The sequence below is a fragment of the Heteronotia binoei genome, chromosome 18 (genome assembly GCF_032191835.1).
Source record: "Heteronotia binoei isolate CCM8104 ecotype False Entrance Well chromosome 18, APGP_CSIRO_Hbin_v1, whole genome shotgun sequence".
Classification (NCBI taxonomy): Eukaryota; Metazoa; Chordata; class Lepidosauria; order Squamata; family Gekkonidae; genus Heteronotia; species Heteronotia binoei.
Genome location: NC_083240.1, coordinates 35,654,737 through 35,673,331, shown reverse-complemented (window position 1 = coordinate 35,673,331; position 18,595 = coordinate 35,654,737). Strand labels below are relative to the sequence as shown.

The following is an 18,595-nucleotide window of genomic DNA, read 5'->3' as shown; positions in this document are numbered from 1 at the left end:
AACACAGAAGTCCCCCAAAGACAGGAAATGGCTCTAGAACATCTCTTGCCACACATGCTCAGTTGCCCTGACTTCGTTAGGCTATGCAGTGCCTTTGAGATTGAACCCCAGTGGGCAGCACCTCTGGTTCTCTTGGAGTCTACCCATGAGCTATCAGTCAGCAAGAGTCGCTTTTGCCTCATCCTTTCTTCCCCTGCCTCATCGGGCCAAAGTGCCTACAGGGCCTGTCTTTATCCAGACACCAGCACTGCGGAGTGGGATTGGGCTGAGAGGCAGGAACGTACCCTGCTCCAGCCCACCCCTTGGCAGCAGAGGCGCCTGCAAACTCCAGCCAATGCTAGCCCTCTTCTCCCTGAGCCAGGATGCTGCCTTCCGTCATACACAAAAACACCCTCACTCCGTTCTCTACCAAAGCGCTGTTTAAACTCTACCATCCGCTCTGCTGTCTCTTCCAGAGTTCCACAGCAGCAAACACTATAGGCAGGGATTGTTTTGTAGAAAAATAGGTGGAGGAGTTCATTAGCATAACTCATTAGCATATGCCCCCCTCCCCAGCCAAAAGCAACCCGACTCAAGAAAGGAGAGCGCCGGGCGAGTGAGGCATGCTTGGGCTGGCTAGAGATCCAGCCAGACCAAGCAGGCCTCACTCTCCTGGGGCTCTCCTTGGCTGCCTTCCCCACCACAGTCAAAAGGTCAGCAAGCCACCCGCTGCCCGAAATCGCATAAGAAGTGGAGAAAGAGCGGCGTGGGCTTCTCCAGGGGTTAACGAGGGCTGCTGGGGGGGTGGCAAAGCCCCTGACTGGCTGCCTGCTCTCCTCATCCAGGGATAGTTATGCAGCTGCACCTACTATTCAATGGTAGGTGGGGAGGAGGGGGAACCATCAGAAAGGTTCAGGAGCTGTGCTCCTGTGAGCTCCTGCTGAATTTGAGGCCTGATTGTAGGGCAGTTCCTTCCCGCGGCACCAGGGCTGCCCTGCTGGAAAGGGGCACATCCCAGGCCGCGTTGCTTGCTTTCCGCCTCCCGCTTCATCTTCCTGCATCTCCTTTGCTTGCTCAGCTGGAGGGAGGGAGGGGAGGGCTTGGCATCCAAAGCTGAGCCGCAGACCGAGTCCAGGTAATACCATCTTAATGACGAGCAATTAAGGGATTGAGAAATTGTCCGGAGGGCCGTTAGCATGGAATCCGGCCCCAGGCTGTGCCCGCCGCCTCTCCCAGCCTGCGCTCAGCTCGCCATCTCCTCCTCCATTACGAGACTCTCCTCGCTTTTTAAAAAATGTTATTAAGCAGCAGAGAGGACGCTTTCATCTCATTATGGTAATGATCACACGAGCAGGGGAAGGGGGGGAGCAGAAAGACCCAGCGAGGGAGCGAATCAACCTAATTAATTTCAATTTCCGGAGAGCAGAGCCCGCGTTAATGCCGCTATTTATTACTCCGTGCCAAGAAGAACGGAGATTAGTTGACTGGACGTTTAACACGGGTCACTGCATAAAGCGGCAGAAGGACGTCAAGCCAGGGTGGAGACCATGGCACGCGTAAAGGCTCAGGCGTGGCTTTGGGTGTGTCCGCGCACACTCGTGCATGGGCTCTGCCCTCCAGCCAGTTTGGTGTAGAGCCAGTTTGGTGTAGTGGTTAAGTGTGCGGGCTCTTATTTAGGAGAACCGGGTTTAATTCCCCACTTCTCCACCTGCAGCTCCTAAAATGGCCTTGGGTCAGCTTTAGCTCTCCCAGAGGTTGTCCTTGAAAAGGCAGCTGCTGTGAGAGTCCTCTCAGCCCCACCCGCCTCATAGGGTGTCTGTTGTGGGGAAAGAAGATAAAGGAGATTATAAGCCGCTCTGAGACTCTGATTCAGAGAGAAGGGTGGGGTATAAATCTGTGATCTTCTTCTTCTTGAGGTTTCCAATTGAGACCCCTCAGCTGTGGCCAGATAGCTGTAATAATGGGGCTCATGTGTGCATCTTTAAACTCCTCCCCCCCCAGTTGCCGGATACCCATCAGAGTTCAGGTATTTCTATGCAGATAGGAGGAGAGCCCTATGGGAGGAAACCAAGACAGCCTCTTGCCCAGCATGGCCAACTTTTGGAACCCTGGACCTCAGGACACAAAGCAACAGCCCCTCTCTTGTGGCCTGTCATGAACGTATGAAGCTGCTTTATATTGAATCGGATCCTGGGTCCATCCAATCAGTATTGTCTACTCAGACTGGCAGCGGCTCTCCAGGGTCTCAAGCTGAGGTTTTTCACGCCTACTTGCCTGAATGCTTTTTAGTTGGAGATGCCAGGGATTGAACCTGGGACCTTATGCTTACCAAGCAGATGCTCTACTACCGAGCCACCGTCCCTCCCCTAGCAGCTGTCAGTGAAATTTTATTTATTTTTTATTGTTATAGCATTTATAACAGAGGTGGCCAAACTTGCTTAATGTAAGAACCTCATAGAATAAATGTCAGATGTTTGAGAGCTTGCAAGACATAATTGTCAGGAAAGAAGGAAGGAGAGCCAGTTTGGTGTAGGAGAGCCAGTTTGGTGTAGTGGTTAAGTGTGCGGACTCTTATCTGGGAGAACCGGGTTTGATTCCCCACTCCTCCACTTGCACCTGCTAGCATGGCCTTGGGTCAGCCATAGCTCTGGCAGAGGTTGTCCTTGAAAGGGCAGCTGCTGTGAGAGTCCTCTCCAGCCCCACCCACCTCACAGGGTGTTTGTGGTGGGGGAGGAAGGTAAAGGAGATTGTGAGCCGCTCTGAGACTCTTCGGAGTGGAGGGCGGGATATAAATCCAATATCTTCTTCTTATCTTCTTAAATAGATAGGGGAGAGAGGAGGAAAGGAGAGGGCGAAAGAAAGCAACTTTAACTTTAAATGCCTTCTCCAAGCCACCTGCTGGTTTGACTTGGAAAGATGATTTAAAGGGACAAATACTTCCTCCGCGCCAGCCGAAAGGGCGGTGGGGGCTTCGAGAGCCACACAATATGTGTGAAAGAGCCACATGAAGCTTCCGAGCCACAGTTTCACCACTCCTGACTTATACCTTGCCTGTTTTCTTGGTTCAAGGCAGCTTACAATAATAGGTTTGTTTGTTTTTTAATTCCAGTTAAAACCATAATATAAGAACCTACAGAACTCTGCCATCCTCGCCCTCTTCAAAGATGCCTGCCATTCAGGCTCCCTGGTAAACAAGCAAGGCTGCTTGAAGATCACAAAAGAGCCCCCCCCCCCTTGCTTGGCTTAGTTGTTAAGTGTGCAGATTCTTATCTGGGAGAACTGGGTTTGGTTCCCCACTCCTCCACATGCAGCCGCTGGAATGGCCTTGGGTCAGTCGTAACTCTCTCAGGGCTGTTCTCTCAAGGGCAATTCTCTCAGAGCTCTCTCAGTCCCACCTACCCTTCAGGGTGTCTGTTGTGGGGAGGGGAAGGGGAAAAAATAGACTGTAAGCCGCTCTTGAGACTCCTTTGGGTAGTGAAGGGTGGGGTATAAACCCAATCTCCCCCTCCCTTTTTGTCCTCGCCGTCCTGCAAGGTGGGCTGGAGAGAGACTGCCCCAGCTCTGCCTCCTTCCGCTCTCCCACGCTAGTCATAGTAAACTGTACGTAGAGGCTGAATTTGGCTGCTGTAGCTGTCAACGGACTCCGTGCATCGGTGTAATCCCTTAAAAATAAACATCGAGCTTCCTGATTAGCACCGTTGGGCGCAAGCTTGTCACAGCTCAGGAGCTAAGCAGGGTCAGCCGTTATCAATCCTTCGACGAGAGACCACCAAGGGGAAAGCAACGGCAAACCACCCCTGCTCAGATCCTGCCTGGAACGCCCCACGGAAGAGGTCACCACCGTGAGTCGCTTGCAGCTTGATGGCACATCTTTCTGCTTTGAAACAGCCGTCTTAAGTTCCTTACATTCAGCAAGCGCTGTGGCGTGAAGAAAAGTCTTGGGCTGCGTACAAGCGGCAGAATCCCTGGCCTGTAGGACTCAAGCTCCTTGCTCCCAAAGTAGTAGAAGAAGAAGATAGTGGATTAATATCCCACCCTCCACTCTGAATCTCAGAGTCTCGGAGCGTCTCGCAATCTCCTTTTCCTTCCACCCCACACACAACAGACACCCTGCGAGGTAGGTGGGGCTGAGAGAGCTCTCACAGAAGCTGCCCATTCAAGGACAATCTCTGCAAAGGCTATGGCTGACCCAAGGCCACTCCAGCAGCTGCAAGTTGAGGAGTGGGGGATCATAAGAACATAAGAGAAGCCATGTTGGATCAGGACAGGGGCCCATCCAGTCCAACACTGTCACACAGTGGCCAAAAAAAACCAGGAGGTCCATCAGTGGGGCTAGGACACTAGAAGCCCTCCCACGGTGCCCCCCCCAAGCACCAAGAAAACAGCATCACTGCCCCAGATAGAGAGTTCCAACAATACACTATGGCTAATAGCCACTGATGGACCTCTGTTTCATATGCTTATCCAATCCCCTCTTGAAGCTGGCTATGCTTGTAGCTGCCACCATCTCATGTGGCAGTGAATTCCATGTGTTAATCACCCTTTGGGTGAAGAAGGACTTCCTTTTATCTGTTCTAATCCGACTGCTCAGAAATTTCATGGAGTTCCCACAAGTTCTCGTATTGTGAGAAAGGGAGAAAAGTACTTCTTTCTCTACCTTCTCCATCCCGTGCATAATCTTGTAAACCTCGGTCATGTCACCCCGCAGTCGACGTTTCTCCAAGCTGAAGAGCCCCAAGCGTTTTGACCTTTCTTCATAACCAAACCCGATTCTCCCAGATAAGAGTCCGCGCACTTAACCACTACACCGAATGGACTCTCCAGTTTGTGTGCCTCATGCCCCTCTGCCAAGGCCTGTGGAAGGGAGATTGCCCCGAGATCTTCCATCTGCGACCCAATGCAGGTCAACAGGGAGACTGGCTCAGGCAGGCCTCTTGCTGATCTTCTGTCTGAGGGCTTCCCCTCCTCTGTGCACTCCTCCCTGTCAGGCCTCTGCTTGCGATGCTCAAGGGCCTGCCCCCTCCCACCCCTCACCCTTCTCTTAATCTGCCCCCTTCCACATGGCACTGACAGGCAGAATCTCTCTCTGTTAGCAAGATCCAAGCTGGCAGCCGTGTTGGTCTGTAGCAGCTGAACAAAGCAGGAGTCAAGTAGCACCTTTAAGACCAACCGATTTTTATTCAGAACGTCAGCTTTCGTGTGCTCGTAAGCAAGCTTCATGGGACGAGGAATCCAGCGCAGTGAGCAAAGCCATAGCGTAGCCTACCAACTATGTAAGGCTCTGCTCGGCTATGTATGGCTTTGCTCACTGCGCTGGATGCCTCGTCCGATGAAGTGTGCTTAAGAGCACACGAAAGCTTACGTTCTGAATAAAAATCGGTTGGTTTTAAAGGTGCCACTTGACTCCCGCTTTGTTCTCTATTAGCAATTCAGTGAAGGCACCGGGGAGGATTCAGTGCAATTTGCTCCCTGCCTTGTGCTCTTCTGCTGGAAATTAAAGGCTTGTAAACAGTGATGTTAAGAGAGGCCCCCAGCTGAGAGCGGGTTTAAGGCAGGGAGGGGGGGGGGAGCGGCTCTTGGCAGGGGACCAAGCGGGTGGGTGGCATTGTGGAAATGCAAGAAGCAAACCGAGGGAGCGGAGCTCCTTCTGGTTCATCCAGCTTCTGTGTTCGTCTTTCAACACCGTGAAGGTTTGAGTTTTGTGTCTTTGCACTCACAGCTCGATTAAAATGCAGGCGGAACAACCTTGCACGAGGAGCTGTCGCCAAGTGCAAACGCAGTGTCCCCAAGAAAGCTTCTCCGAGGAAAGCTGCTAGTCCAGGGGTGGCCAAACTTGCTTAACATAAGAGCCACATAGGATAAACATCAGATGTTTGAGAAGAAGAAGAAGATGATATTGAATTTATATCCCACCCTCCACTCCAAATCTCAGAGTCTTAGAGTGACTCACCATCTCCTTTCTATTCCTCCCCCACAACAGACACCCTGTGAGGTGGGTGGGGCTGAGAGAGGACAACCTCTGCCGGAGCTATGGCTGACCCAAGGCCATCCCAGCAGGTGCAAGTGGAGGAGTGGGGGATCAAACCTGGTTTTCCCAGATAAGAGTCCGCGCACTTAACCACTACACCAAACTGGCTCTCTAAGCCGGAAGGCAGGCAGGAAGGTAAATAGATGGCAGGAGGGGGATGGAGGGAGAGATGGAAAGAAAGCAACTTTAAATGCGTTTTCCAAGCTGCCAGCTGGCTTGGCTTGAAGAATGTATTTAAAGAGACAACTGCCTTCTCCAAGCTGGCCCAGGGCGGTGGGAGCTTTGAGACCCACACAATATGTGTGAAAGAGCCACATGTGGCTCCCGAGCTACAGTTTGGCCATCCCTGTTTTAATCCTTATGGCTGCTGGGATGGACTCAGACACATTTGAGTTCTGGGGAAGGCATGGCAGCAGGGAAGAGACGAGAGGCCAAATAAAATGCTGTTACGCTCAGTGGATATAGCTTGGATTTACACTTGTTTCTTTTCAAGTTGGGGTCAGATGACCTAACTTTGAATTGGCTCCTTTCTAAGCAAAAAATCTGTGGGACTTCAGCTGATGCCTTTGGGGTAGGAACCTGAGAAGAGCCCTGCTGGATCAGACCAGTGGTCCATCTAGTCTAGCCTCCTCTCTCTCACAGTGGGCCACGAGGCCTTCATAAGAACATCAGAAGACCCATGCTGGATCAGACCAGTGGTCCAGCATCCTGTCTCACTCAATGGCCAACCAGTTCCTCTGGAGGGCCAACAATAGGGAAGAGGCCCTAAGCCTGCCATCTGAGACTCTGTGTCGCAGTCATTAGCAGCATGGGCTGGAGCAGGGGTGGCCAAATTTGCTTAACATAAGAGCCACATAGAATAAACGTCAGATTGTCTGAGAACTGCAAGACATGAGCATCAAATGTCTTGAGAGCCGCAAGACACGATTGTCAGTTGTTGGAGGGAGGGAGGGAGGGAGGAAGGAAGGAAGGAAGGAAGGAACGAACATAGATGGGGGATGGAGAAGAGGAGGAAAGAAAGCAACTTTAACTTGGAATGCATTCTCCAAGCTAGCATGGCTTGGAGGAGTGATTGAAAGAGAGAAATGCCTTCTCCAAGCCAGCCGACGGGGCAGTGGGGGCTTTGAGAGCCACCCAATATGTGTGAAAGAGACACCTGTGGCTCCTGATCCAGCCACAGTTTGGCCACCCCTGGACTGGCGTGTCAATAGCATGGACTGGGGGGAAGCCTTGTCAAGAATCCTTCCGCCCCCCAACTTTTCCAAGCTCCAAAGGGGTCTGGGTACCCCAAGGATGGCTAACTCTGAAGTCTCCGCGACGAGATTTGGTGCTGTTGCTGTCTCTGTTCAACCCGCCCCCCGGAACAGTAGATGATGTCAGCCTCAAGCCCCAGAAAGCGGGCGGGGAGAGGAGAGTGGCCCAGCATGCGGACTGGACTGAAGCAGGCTTCTCTGCCACATGCAGGTTTGACAGTGAGCTCTCGCAAGCTCATGAGGAGGCTCAACGGGAGAAGCTCCAGCGGGAGAAGCTGGCCCGAGAGAAGGACATGCTCATCGCCGAGGTGTTCAGCCTCAAGCAGCAGCTGGAGGTGGGTGGGCCAGCGGCGGAGCAGGCGGCCGGAGCCCTTCCTCTGCGGGGCGGCTGCCAGAGTTCTGCGCATGCGCCTCCCTGTGGATGCCGGTGCGGTGCAGGTGCTCTGCTTGTGGGTCTGCGCGCTCGTTTACGCTGGGATGCTGCCTACGCTGGGAGCAGCCAGGTGGTACACCTGCCCTGACTCCTGGGCAAGCACGCACAGCCGCTTGGCATAGATTGCATCTCAGGTTTGGCTGTGCAAGAGGAAAGCCCCACAGGAAAGAGGTTGTGTTTTCCACCTGCATCACGCTCAGGGCTTTTTTTTTTTGAGCAGGAACGCACAGGAACACAGTTCTGGTTGACTTGGTGTCAGGAGGTGTGGCCTAATATCAGCCACGGGGGGAGGGGCTTATGGGGGTGAGTGCGGAAAGCTGGAGAGGCTGGGGCCATTCCTCTCCCTCCTGTGTGATTTAATGAGCCTGTTGGTCACCTGATTGGTGGGCCCTTTAAAGGGCATGGGAGGGACAGTGGTGCAATTTCAATCAGATAGGAGGGGGTGGCCATGGGAAGGGGGTGAGGGCCCCCCCAAAAACCTATCAGGGGGCCAGGCCCAGTGGGCCCCTGGTTAGCTACGGGCCTGCCTAATATGCAAATGAGTTCCCGCTGGGCTTTTCCTACAAAAACACGAAACAATGGTGATGTCAGGGGGTGTGGCCTAATGTGCAAATGAGTTCCTGCTGGGCTTTCCCTACAAAAACACCAAACAACGGTGATGTCAGGGTGTGTGGCCTAATATGCATATGAGTTCCTGCTGGGCTTTCCCTACAAAAACACCAAACAACGGTGATGTCAGGGGGTGTGGCCTAATATGCATATGAGTTCCTGCTGGGCTTTTTCTACCAAAAAAAGCCCTGATTACACTTAAATTTTGCATGGCTGGCAGAGGGGGGCTGCCTTTAGGCTGAGGAGCCAGCAGCGCATGCTTTTGACTGTCGTGGAGCCGTTGCCACCCTCTCCCTCTCGCCCCTTCCCAGGAGAGGGACTCCAACATCGCCCTCTACACGCAGAAAGTGGAGTCGCTGGAGGCCGAGCTGCAGGACCTCTCCTCGCAGGAGTCCAAAGACGAGGCTTCCCTGGCCAAAGTCCGGAAGCAGCTGCGGGACCTGGAGGCCAAGGCCAAAGACCAGGAGGAGGAGCTGGACGAGCAGGCAGGCACCATCCAGATGCTGGAACAGGTAGGCCGGGGCGGGAACTCAGCACCTCCTTCCCCAGTCAGGCCCTGGCTCTGCCGGTTTTCTGGGCGTGCTGGTTTCACGGAGGCGTGTGCCGGGCCTCCTCGTTACGTCTGGGCTGCCGGCTGCTGCGATTCCTCTCTGGAGGCTCGGGGAGAAGCCAGCTCCGGCACATCAAGATAAAGCCCCAGCAGCCAGCCCGAGGAAGGGGTGAGGCAGCCGCTGCGTCTGGGGGGAGTGTGGCCCGACAGAGCCAACCATGCAGTCTGCAGAAGTGGCAGTGGCCAGGCAAGTAAGTAATTGCCTTTCGGAGCCCATTGATCCAGAGGCCACGTTCCTAGCGGCAGAGCCCCCAAATGGCCGCACACCAGGCCATGCGTCCCTCTGAGTCTTACCCAGCTCATCGTGTGCCACTGGGGAGGGGAAGTGGGCAGTGACTGGTGAAAGGGAACCAATCGATGCGAGAGCCGAAGGCGCAGCTCGCCACTCAGCCAGAGGCGAGATGCTTTGAGCTTGGTGTTTTCTCCGACAAGCAGGAAGCGTGTGGGCGCAGTGTTGCAGGCGGGGCCGCTGGCATGTCTGGGGCCAGCTGAAACAGAGGCAGGTGCTGGAGGTGTGTGCTTCTGGCAGAACGGTGCTCCCCCCCCCCGCGGATCCAGCTTCTTCTAAGGGGGAGGAGCCTGGTAACGGAGGCAAGCCCCTTCAAGCAAAAAGCAGAAGCTGTCTTTACGAAGCCCACACAATCTGAGTGATGGTGCTCCAGCTAAAAGCACAAAAGGCCCCGCTCACAGGCTTTTCATCCGGATCAGCAGCTAGTTTTCCCCGAGTGGCAAGTTGAGAGTGACAAGGGCTGGCTCCTATTCACCCCCAGGCTCTTTTAAAGTGGCTTCTCGGCGTGGTCTGTCCCCACCCCCCTTTCCGGGCTCTGGGTTCACCGTGGGGTGCCAGGCAGCACTTATTAGGGTGCCAGGCTCACTGCCCTCTGGCTTGGAGGAGCTTGCAAGCAGAAGTCTGGCAGAAGCGGGAGAGAGGCAGCCTGCCCGAGGGAGCAAGAGAAAAGCTTGCCCAGCTGACCAGGGCCCACTGCCTGGGAGACGTGTGGATTGAGCTCTCGAAGCGAGCGGATATCGGGCTGAGGAATCCAGCAGAGAGGGCTGCAGGGATAGAGGAGGTGGGGTGTACGGAGGCCAGGGCCTCAAGGGACGTGCAGGTTGAGGGGCTTACATCTCTGCCTCCTAGGGAAGTGGCCAGCGGAGTGTTTTGGGCGGGGGGCAGGATGTGGATCTGAAACCCCAGTCTATGGCAAGGCTGAGCTGTTCATAGCTGTCGACAGGGCTTCTTTTGAGCAGGAACGTGCAGGGACACAGTTCTGGCTGGCTCGGCATCGGGGGGGGGGGGGCGGTTTGTGTGTGGCCTAACATGCAAATAAGTACCTGCTGGGCTTTTTCTACCCAAAAAAGCACCATGTGAAAGAATGGTGACATCAGGGGGTGTGGCCTAACATGCAAATGAGTTCCTGCTGGGCCTTTTCTACCAAAAAAAGCCCCATGTGAAAGAATGGTGACATCAGGGGGTGTGGCCAAACATGCAAACGAGTTCCTGCTGGGCTTTTTCTACCCAAAAAAGCCCCATGTGAAAGAATGGTGACATCAGAGGGTGCGGCCTAATGTGCAAATGAGTTCCTGCTGGGCTTTTTCTACAAAAAAGCCCCATGTGAAAGAATGGTGACATCAGGGGGTGCGGCCTAACGTGCAAATGAGTTCCTGCTGGGCTTTTTCTACCCAAAAAAGCCCTGGCTGTTAGAGAGCAGTGCCTGGGGGAGGGATTTTCTGTCGCTCCTCAGCCTTGATCTTTGTTCCTGGCTAGTTCATGGGGGGAGAGTCCTTTTTCTTGCTTCTGAGTAGTTCTTCTCGGCAGGCCAAGCTCCGACTGGAGATGGAGATGGAGCGGCTACGGCAGACGCACGCCAAGGAGGTGGAGAGCCGGGACGAGGAGGTAGAGGAGATCAGGCAGTCGTGCCAGAAGAAGGTGAGGAGTGTCCTGCAGCATGGGGTGTCCCCTAGGGACTGGCTGCGTGTCCTTGCAAGAGCTGGAGAATTCAGGACCGGTCCGCTCTGCTGTGGGGAGAGGAAGCAGCGAGCCCCCCTGCATTTGCTTCCAGAAGCACCCTCATAGTGGTACTTTCTCTGTCCTGCTGAGCTTTTCTCCTGAAATGCACACAGCAGAGACCTCAAAGTGTTTGTGGGCGTCACCCTCTCTTTCTAATTCACAGGACAACTGAGAGCAAAGCCTTAGGTGGCCACTGGCAGGAAGTGCAGAGCGGGTGGGTGGGATACTGCCCTGTTTTCCTGGGTCGGGCTTTTCCTGGTTTTGCTCGTTTGCTTCACTAATTTATTTGGATGATTTACATCCCCGCCCTCCGTCTTCAGACATAAAAAGATGGAACATCACATTCTTGCCGCCTTCGGGTTCTACGTTGCGATCCGTGCGACAGCCCTGCAAAGTCTGTTGCTGTAATTATTCCCCCTTGCACAAGGGAACAGGAGGCTGAGAAAAATAACTGCTCTCCTGAGGGTACAAGATGAACTCTTTACGAAAGTTGAACAAAGCAGGGGTCAAGTGGCACCTTTAAGACCAACCGAGTTTTATTCAGAACATAAGCTTTCGTGTACTAAAAGCACACTTCTTCAGACGAGGGAATAAGGTACAGTGGGCTGAAATAGATGTGGTGGGTGGGTTAAGCGCACGAAAGCTGACATTCTGAAAGCTGACATTGTTGATCTTAAAAGGTGAAGCTTGACTCCTGCTTTGTTCAACCGCTTCAGACCGACACGGCTGCCCGCTTGGATCTTTACAAAAGTGAGATTTCTGTTTGGTTCTCCCTAGCTCACTCTTTGGTCTCCAAGGCAGCACATGTGACTCTCTGCCAAAAAAATACTGCACTCTATGGTAATGCAGCTGCAAAGCCAGCCAGGCCAGGCTGGAATTCAAGGGCCTTCCCAGATATCCAGAAAAACATGCCCTGGTAAATTAACCAAAGCGGGGAAAAAACCAGATGGGGAATGAGCAGGCACCAGGAGGCATGCAAGGCAAAGAGCAGCTGAGAGGCAGTTAAATTACCCTGTGAGGTAGGTTAGGCTGAGAGTGTGTGTGACTGGCCCAAGGGTCACCCAACAAGATTCCATGGCACGAGTCAGGATTTGAACCTGGGTATCTTGGATACTAGTCAGACACTCTTAATCAAGGGGGGGGGGGAGATTTAACAGGCAGGCAGGCAAACTAACTTAAACTTTACTTGATCAGGGAGCCAGTTTCAAACGGTAGAACAGTAAGCAGAACTCCCACCCCTGCAGGCCTCAAATTCAGCAGGAACTCACAGGAGCCCAGCTCCTGAACCTTTCTGAGGGTTCCCCCTCTTCTTCCCCTTCTGAATTCCTTCTCCATTGAATAGTAAGTGCAGCTGCATAACAGTCCCTGGATGAGCTCCACCACTGATTTTTCTACAAAATGACCCTGTGACCACTGTATTGGGGGGGGGGGGGGGCTGTTTTAGTCCCTGTGCTGTATGGATCACACTGAACTGGAAAAAGAAACATTCCAGGTGTGGTTTTCTCCCGTCAGCTTTTGCATGAACTTTAAGCTCCTCCCCTGCTCTTTTTCTGTTTTCCTTCAGTCCTGCTGAAAGGCAAATCTGTTTAATTTTAACGGCTCGATCTGATTGGTTGAAAGGCACACGATTGGTTAACTGAGAATTTCTCTGATCAGTTAAAAACCCTGGTATAATCTCCTTTCCTTAAAAAAAAAAACTGAATCAATTAACTGTATTTTTTTCATTCAAAGAAACATCCCTTCTTGCAAAACATGGAGGGAGGGGCCAGAATGGGAAGGCAAGTTCAGCCCCAGAACCTGTTTTCTGTGTCTTGCTTCAAACCTGGGAAAGGGGCGGCTTGGACCACGTGTTGAAACCCTCAAAAACAGTAGCCCATCCCAACAGGTTTGGGAGGGGTGGTGGCTCAGTGGTAGAGCATGTGCTTGATAAGCAGAAGGTCCCAGGTTCAATCCCCGGCGTCGCCAACTAAAAAGGGTCCAGACATGTAGGCATGAAAAACCTCCGCTTGAGACCCTGGAGAGCCGCTGCCAATCTGAGTAGACTTTGATGGACCAAGAGTAGAAGGGTAGATTTTGATGGACCAAGTAAAAGGCAGCTTCATATGTTCATACGAGAAGGCAGAGTTTCCAGAGCCAGAAAATGTGGGGCTTTGGGCCTAGTGATGGCACTGAAGGCTGCCCAGGTGAAACCGGAGAGGCCTTCTGTTTACCTGGCCGTTGCCCTGCTGAACCCTGCCTGGCCCCGATCAGCTTAACCAGCTGCCGTTTCCTTGTTTGGTTTCCTCTCTCTGCCCACACTGATGCCATAAGCCGCATGACACATCTCAGCTTGGCGTTAACCTGCAATTATCTAAATGAACACTTCCTGGGCTGACTCCTCATGCAGCTATTAGCGCTGACTGCAGGCAGCTCTGAGTCACGGCCCCGTTGGCCAGGAATGCAGGAAGGTGGGTTGTCCTCCATTTCTCTGGGACCGGCAGTGGGACCCAAGAGCTTTGAGGGACCAGGCTTGCCTTAAGCCTCCCCCCCTCCCCACTTCTCAACTGGTGGAAGCCCAGGCTGGTCCAAAGCAGCTTGCCCTGCTCTCCACGCTGGTTTGGTCCTGTGCTCTGTGTTTGTGTCTTTAAGCCCCCCACCCAGGATGGTAGAAGGCGATGCCTCCCTCTAAGCTGTAAAGTCACACTAACTCAGCTAGTGGGAACACTCACAGTACAAGAACTCGTGGGCCCTCAGTGAAATTGCTGAGCGGTCGGGTTAGAACAGATAAAAGGAAATCACCCAAAAGGCGATTAACACATGGAACTCACTGCCACAGGAGGTGGCGGCGGCTACAAGCACAGCCAGCTTCAAGAGGGGATTGGATAAACATGTGGAGCAGAGGTCCATCAGTGGCTATTAGCCACAGCATATTGTTCAATCTCTCTGTCTGGGGCAGTGATGCTCTGTCTTCTTGGTGCTTGGGGGTGGGGGCACAGTGGGAGGGCTTCTAGTGTCCTGGCCCCACTGGTGGACCTCCTGATGGCACCTGGGGTTTTTTTGGCCGCTGAGTGTTGGACTGGATGGGCCATTGGCCTGAGCCAACATGGCTTCTCTTATGTTCTCACTGGCAGAAGGAACAGTGGGGTGGCACACCTGGCTCTCTTGGTTTTGCTCTCTCCAGTTGAGGGCCCTGACAGGCGTGGTCCAGGCTAGCCCAGTCCCATTGGACCTCAGAGGCCAAGTAGCTTGGGATCTGGTTAGCCCTCGGATGGGAGGCCACCCGGGAAATCCGGGATTGCTGGGCAAAGCGCCTCTGTTCACCTCTTGCCTTCGCATTCCTTGTCCCATCTTGTGTGCTGTCCACATGCCATGTTTTTAAAATGGTTTTATGGTTTTTATGTCCTATTATATGTTTATACCCGTGGAAGCCGCCCTGAGCCCGCTTCAGTGGGAAGGGCAGGATATAAATTGAACGAACGAACTAACTAAATCAAATGCAAATCCAGGCATCAAAGGTGATGTTCATATGAACATATGAAGCTGCCTTACACTGAATCAGACCCTCGGTCCATCAAAGTCAGTCTTGTCTACTCAGACAGGCAGCGGCTCTCCAGGGTCTCAAGCTGAGTTTTTTCACACCTATTTGCCTGGACCCTTTTAGTTGGAGATGCCGGGGATTGAACCTGGGACCTTCTGCTTCCCAAGCAGATGCTCTACCACTGAGCCACCGTCCCTCCCCTGTTCTCCAGGGTCTCAAGCTGAGGTTTTTCATGCCTATTTGCCTGGACCCTTTTTAGTTGAAGATGCCAGGGATTGAACCTGGGACCTTCTGCTTCCCAAGCAGATGCTCTACCACTGAGCCACCGTCCCTCCCCTGTTCTCCAGGGTCTCAAGCTGAGGTTTTTCACGCCTATTTGCCTGGACCCTTTTTAGTTGGAGATGCCACGGATTGAACCTGGGACCTTCTGCTTACCAAGCAGATGCTCTACCACTGAGCCACCGTCCCTCCCTTTGCATGCCCGTCGACTTGGATCACGTTTCGCATCGAATGCTTCCTCGGAGAGCCAATTTCTTGTACAAAGCATAACACCTAGTAATCCAACAATCTGCAAAATACTGTATGCATAGAATACAAATACTACAAAATATACAAAACACAGCTGCTCTTTTTTTTTTTTTGAAGACAACTAAGACCACTGAATCAGATTTCCAACAGGCGCTAGCTCAATACCATATCCTTACACAAGTTCCTTATAGCAGAAGTTACAGGTGTTAGCAATTAGCTTCTTAAAGGTATCTCATATTATTCCCACCTTTACATATACTTCAAAAAAGTAAAAAGCACAATTGCACAGCACAGAGGCTTTATATACATTTATTTTTACTGTGTATTTTGTACGCAGTTGTTTTCTGCTGCTCATTTACACTAGGCAGCGGTGATGGTTGCCCAAGACCAGGGCTTGTTTTGTCGCAGGAACTCCTTTGCATATCAGGCCACACATCCCTGATGTAGCCAGTCCTCCAAGAGCTTACGGGGCTGTTAGTACAGGGCCTGCGGTAAGCTCCAGGAGGATTGGCTACATCAGGAGCGTGTGGCCTAAGAGGCAAAGGAGTTCCTGCTAGAATTCCTGACAGGGCTCTTCTCACAGGGCCTGCTGTAAGCTCCAGGAGGATTGGCTACATCAGGGGGGTGTGGCCTAATAGGCAAAGGAGGTCCTGCTAGAATTCCTGACAGGGCTCTTCTCACAGGGCCTGCTGTAAGCTCCAGGAGGATTGGCTACACCAGGGGGGTGTGGCCTAATAGGCAAAGGAGGTCCTGCTAGAATTCCTGACAGGGCTCTTCTCACAGGGCCTGCTGTAAGCTCCAGGAGGATTGGCTACATCAGGGGGGTGTGGCCTAATAGGCAAAGGAGGTCCTGCTAGAATTCCTGACAGGGCTCTTCTCACAGGGCCTGCTGTAAGCTTTAGGAGGATTGGCTACATCAGGGGGGTGTGGCCTAATAGGCAAAGGAGGTCCTGCTAGAATTCCTGACAGGGCTCTTCTCACAGGGCCTGCTGTAAGCTCCAGGAGGATTGGCTACATCAGGGGTGTGTGGCCTAATAGGCAAAGGAGGTCCTGCTAGAATTCCTGACAGGGCTCTTCTCACAGGGCCTGCTGTAAGCTCCAGGAGGATTGGCTACATCAGGAGCGTGTGGCCTAAGAGGCAAAGGAGTTCCTGCTACAAAAAAAGCCCTGTCCGTGACTGGACGTGAGTGAGAGAGTGCTGTGACCCGCTCTTGCCTCAACAACTGTGTCGATCAAAAGCATCCCCTTTGTGCCCCAACAGCTGAAACAGATGGAGATGCAGTTGGAGGAGGAGTACGAGGAGAAGCAGAAGGTGCTGCGAGAGAAGAGGGACCTGGAAAGCAAACTGGCCACTGTGAGCGACCAGGTACGCAGGTGTGAGAGTGGGCAAGACCGTCTGCTCTAGGCTAGGACGGGGCCGGGGGGAGGGGTGCAGGACGATGAGGAGGAACACGTGCGTGGCGCCTCGTTCCAGACCCCGTCACTTCCTCTACCCACCACCAGGTTAACCAGCGGGACTTTGAGACAGAGAAACGGCTGCGGAAGGACCTGAAGCGCACCAAGGCCCTCCTGACGGACGCTCAAGTCATGCTCGACCACCTGAAAAATAACGCGCCCAGCAAACGGGAGATCGCGCAACTTAAAAATCAGGTAGGTGGAAGGGGTACAGGCGCCTCGTCCTGCAGTAGTTTGTCCTTGAATGTCAGAGAGCCAGTTTGGTGTAGTGGTTAAGTGTGCAGACTCTTATCTGGGAGAACCGGGTTTGATTCCCCACTCCTCCACTTGCAGCTGCTGGAATGGCCTTCGATCAGCCATAGCTCTTGCAGAGGTTGTCCTTGAAAGGGCAGCTGCTGTGAGAGTCCTCTCAGCCCCACCCACTTCACAGGGGGTCTGTTGTGGGGGGAGAAGATATAGGAGATTGTAAGCCTCTCTGATTCAGAGAGAAGGGCGGGGTACAGATCTTCAGTCTTCTTCTTCTCCTTTGGGGCACAAGTTGGCAGAAGAAAAGTGCCAGTGTGAGGAGGCATATCGGGCCGTGATGCGGCAGAGGTCTTGTGCTGGAGCTTTCCCGGCAACGCCTCCAACTGGCCTCCCTCCAGAGGCAGATTGAAGGGAGCCAGGTTGGGCATCCCATGCAAGCAAGCGTTGGGGTCGGGCCTGGCCTGCTGCAGTCAGCAGCAGTTGTTCCAATGGTGGCTCTCCTGTGAGAATACGGGGTTCTCTCCCTGCAGCTGGAGGAGTCGGAGTTCACGTGCGCCGCTGCAGTGAAAGCTCGCAAATCCATGGAGGTGGAGATCGAGGACCTGCACTTGCAAATCGATGACCTTTCCAAGGCCAAGGGAGCGGTAAGCAGTGCCGTTCCTTCAGTCTGACTGCGTTTTCTGACTGCAGTGGGGAGGAGTGTTCCACATGGTGCTCAGAAGGCAGCTCAGGCGAGCCGAGCAACCCTCTTGGCCCACGAGGGTTGGCATCTCCGCACCCTTCAGTTTCTGCCATTTTGCCATGTGTTCAGTTCTTGCATACTGGGGCTGTTCAGGGGTGGCGGCCCTGCTGGTGGACCTCCTGATGACACCTGAGTTTTGGGCTGGATGGGCCATTGGCCTGATCCAACATGGCTTCTCTTATAAAAAGAGGATGTGCCATGAGTGTGGCCGTCAAGGTGCGAGCTCAGTTCCTGCCCGGCTTTGCAGTTTGATTGATAGATATGTACAGCAGTCAGGCATCCTGTGTTCTCCCCCCCCCCCCGCCCCCGGCAGGCTGCCTGCCTTTGAATAAAAGGACCGTAGGCCCACTCATTTGCCATACAAGTTGAAAAAGAGAGAAACTCTGGGGCTTTGGGGGAAGTTTGTCAAGGACAACACAAGCACTGGCCAACCAGTACCGTGCACAGCTAGCTTCTGTCTTGAATTGCAGCCGTAGCTTTTAGAATTAATCGCTGGAGAGGAAAAGGGATATTAGGGTCAAACTTGGCAAGAAGGCTTCTGAATCAGGCCCCTTTTTTCCTCCTTCCAGTCTGGGAGGGGCCGTGACTCAGTGGCAGAGCATCTGCTTGGCATGCAGAAGGTCCCAGGTTCAGTCCCCGGTATCTCCAGCTAAAATATCTGGCAGAAAGTGATGGGAATGACCCTGGAGAGCCACTGCCAGTCTGAGCAGACAATACAGACTTGGATGGGCCAAGAGTCTGATTCAGTATCAGGCAACTGCTCTGTGCCAGGCGATTCTCCGCTTCCCACGTGATGGAGGATGGCAAGTTGGCACACTAGAGCACCTGCGATCATCTGAGTGTGGGGGCTGCAAGCTGTTTCATTGTCAGCTCTTCCTGTCTTCTAGCCTGGAGCGAAGGAAGCCTCTTGCTTTGGGCTGGGCTGAGTATCCAGAGTGTCAGAGATGTAGAAGCAGTGACCACTGGACTCACCAGTCACAGGGAGCAGTCCCAAGGAAGACACTCGAAACAGACAGCAGGTTAAACAAACTGTATTGGGTTCAGGCAGGTAACAGAGTCAGTAGGCAGTCCAAGAGTCATACACTTACACACAAGTAGAGCCGGGCAGAGGTACAAATACAGAGTCCAAGAGAGTAGTCATTACACGGTCCAAAGTCATCGCTCCAATAGCCATCATCCAAACAGTA

General features: G+C 53.2%; 1 protein-coding gene across 1 annotated transcript in view; it reads left to right on the top strand.

Moving 5' to 3' along the window:
• The window catches only part of MYO18A (myosin XVIIIA), a 188,749-nt gene that overhangs the window by 135,040 nt on the left and 35,114 nt on the right, over positions 1 to 18,595 (top strand). The window contains exons 30-35 of the mRNA XM_060259597.1: positions 7,472 to 7,595; positions 8,614 to 8,814; positions 10,729 to 10,839; positions 16,227 to 16,331; positions 16,469 to 16,615; positions 17,197 to 17,310. Coding sequence (XP_060115580.1) covers positions 7,472 to 7,595; positions 8,614 to 8,814; positions 10,729 to 10,839; positions 16,227 to 16,331; positions 16,469 to 16,615; positions 17,197 to 17,310 — 802 coding nt within the window. The remainder of the gene's footprint in view (positions 1 to 7,471; positions 7,596 to 8,613; positions 8,815 to 10,728; positions 10,840 to 16,226; positions 16,332 to 16,468; positions 16,616 to 17,196; positions 17,311 to 18,595) is intronic.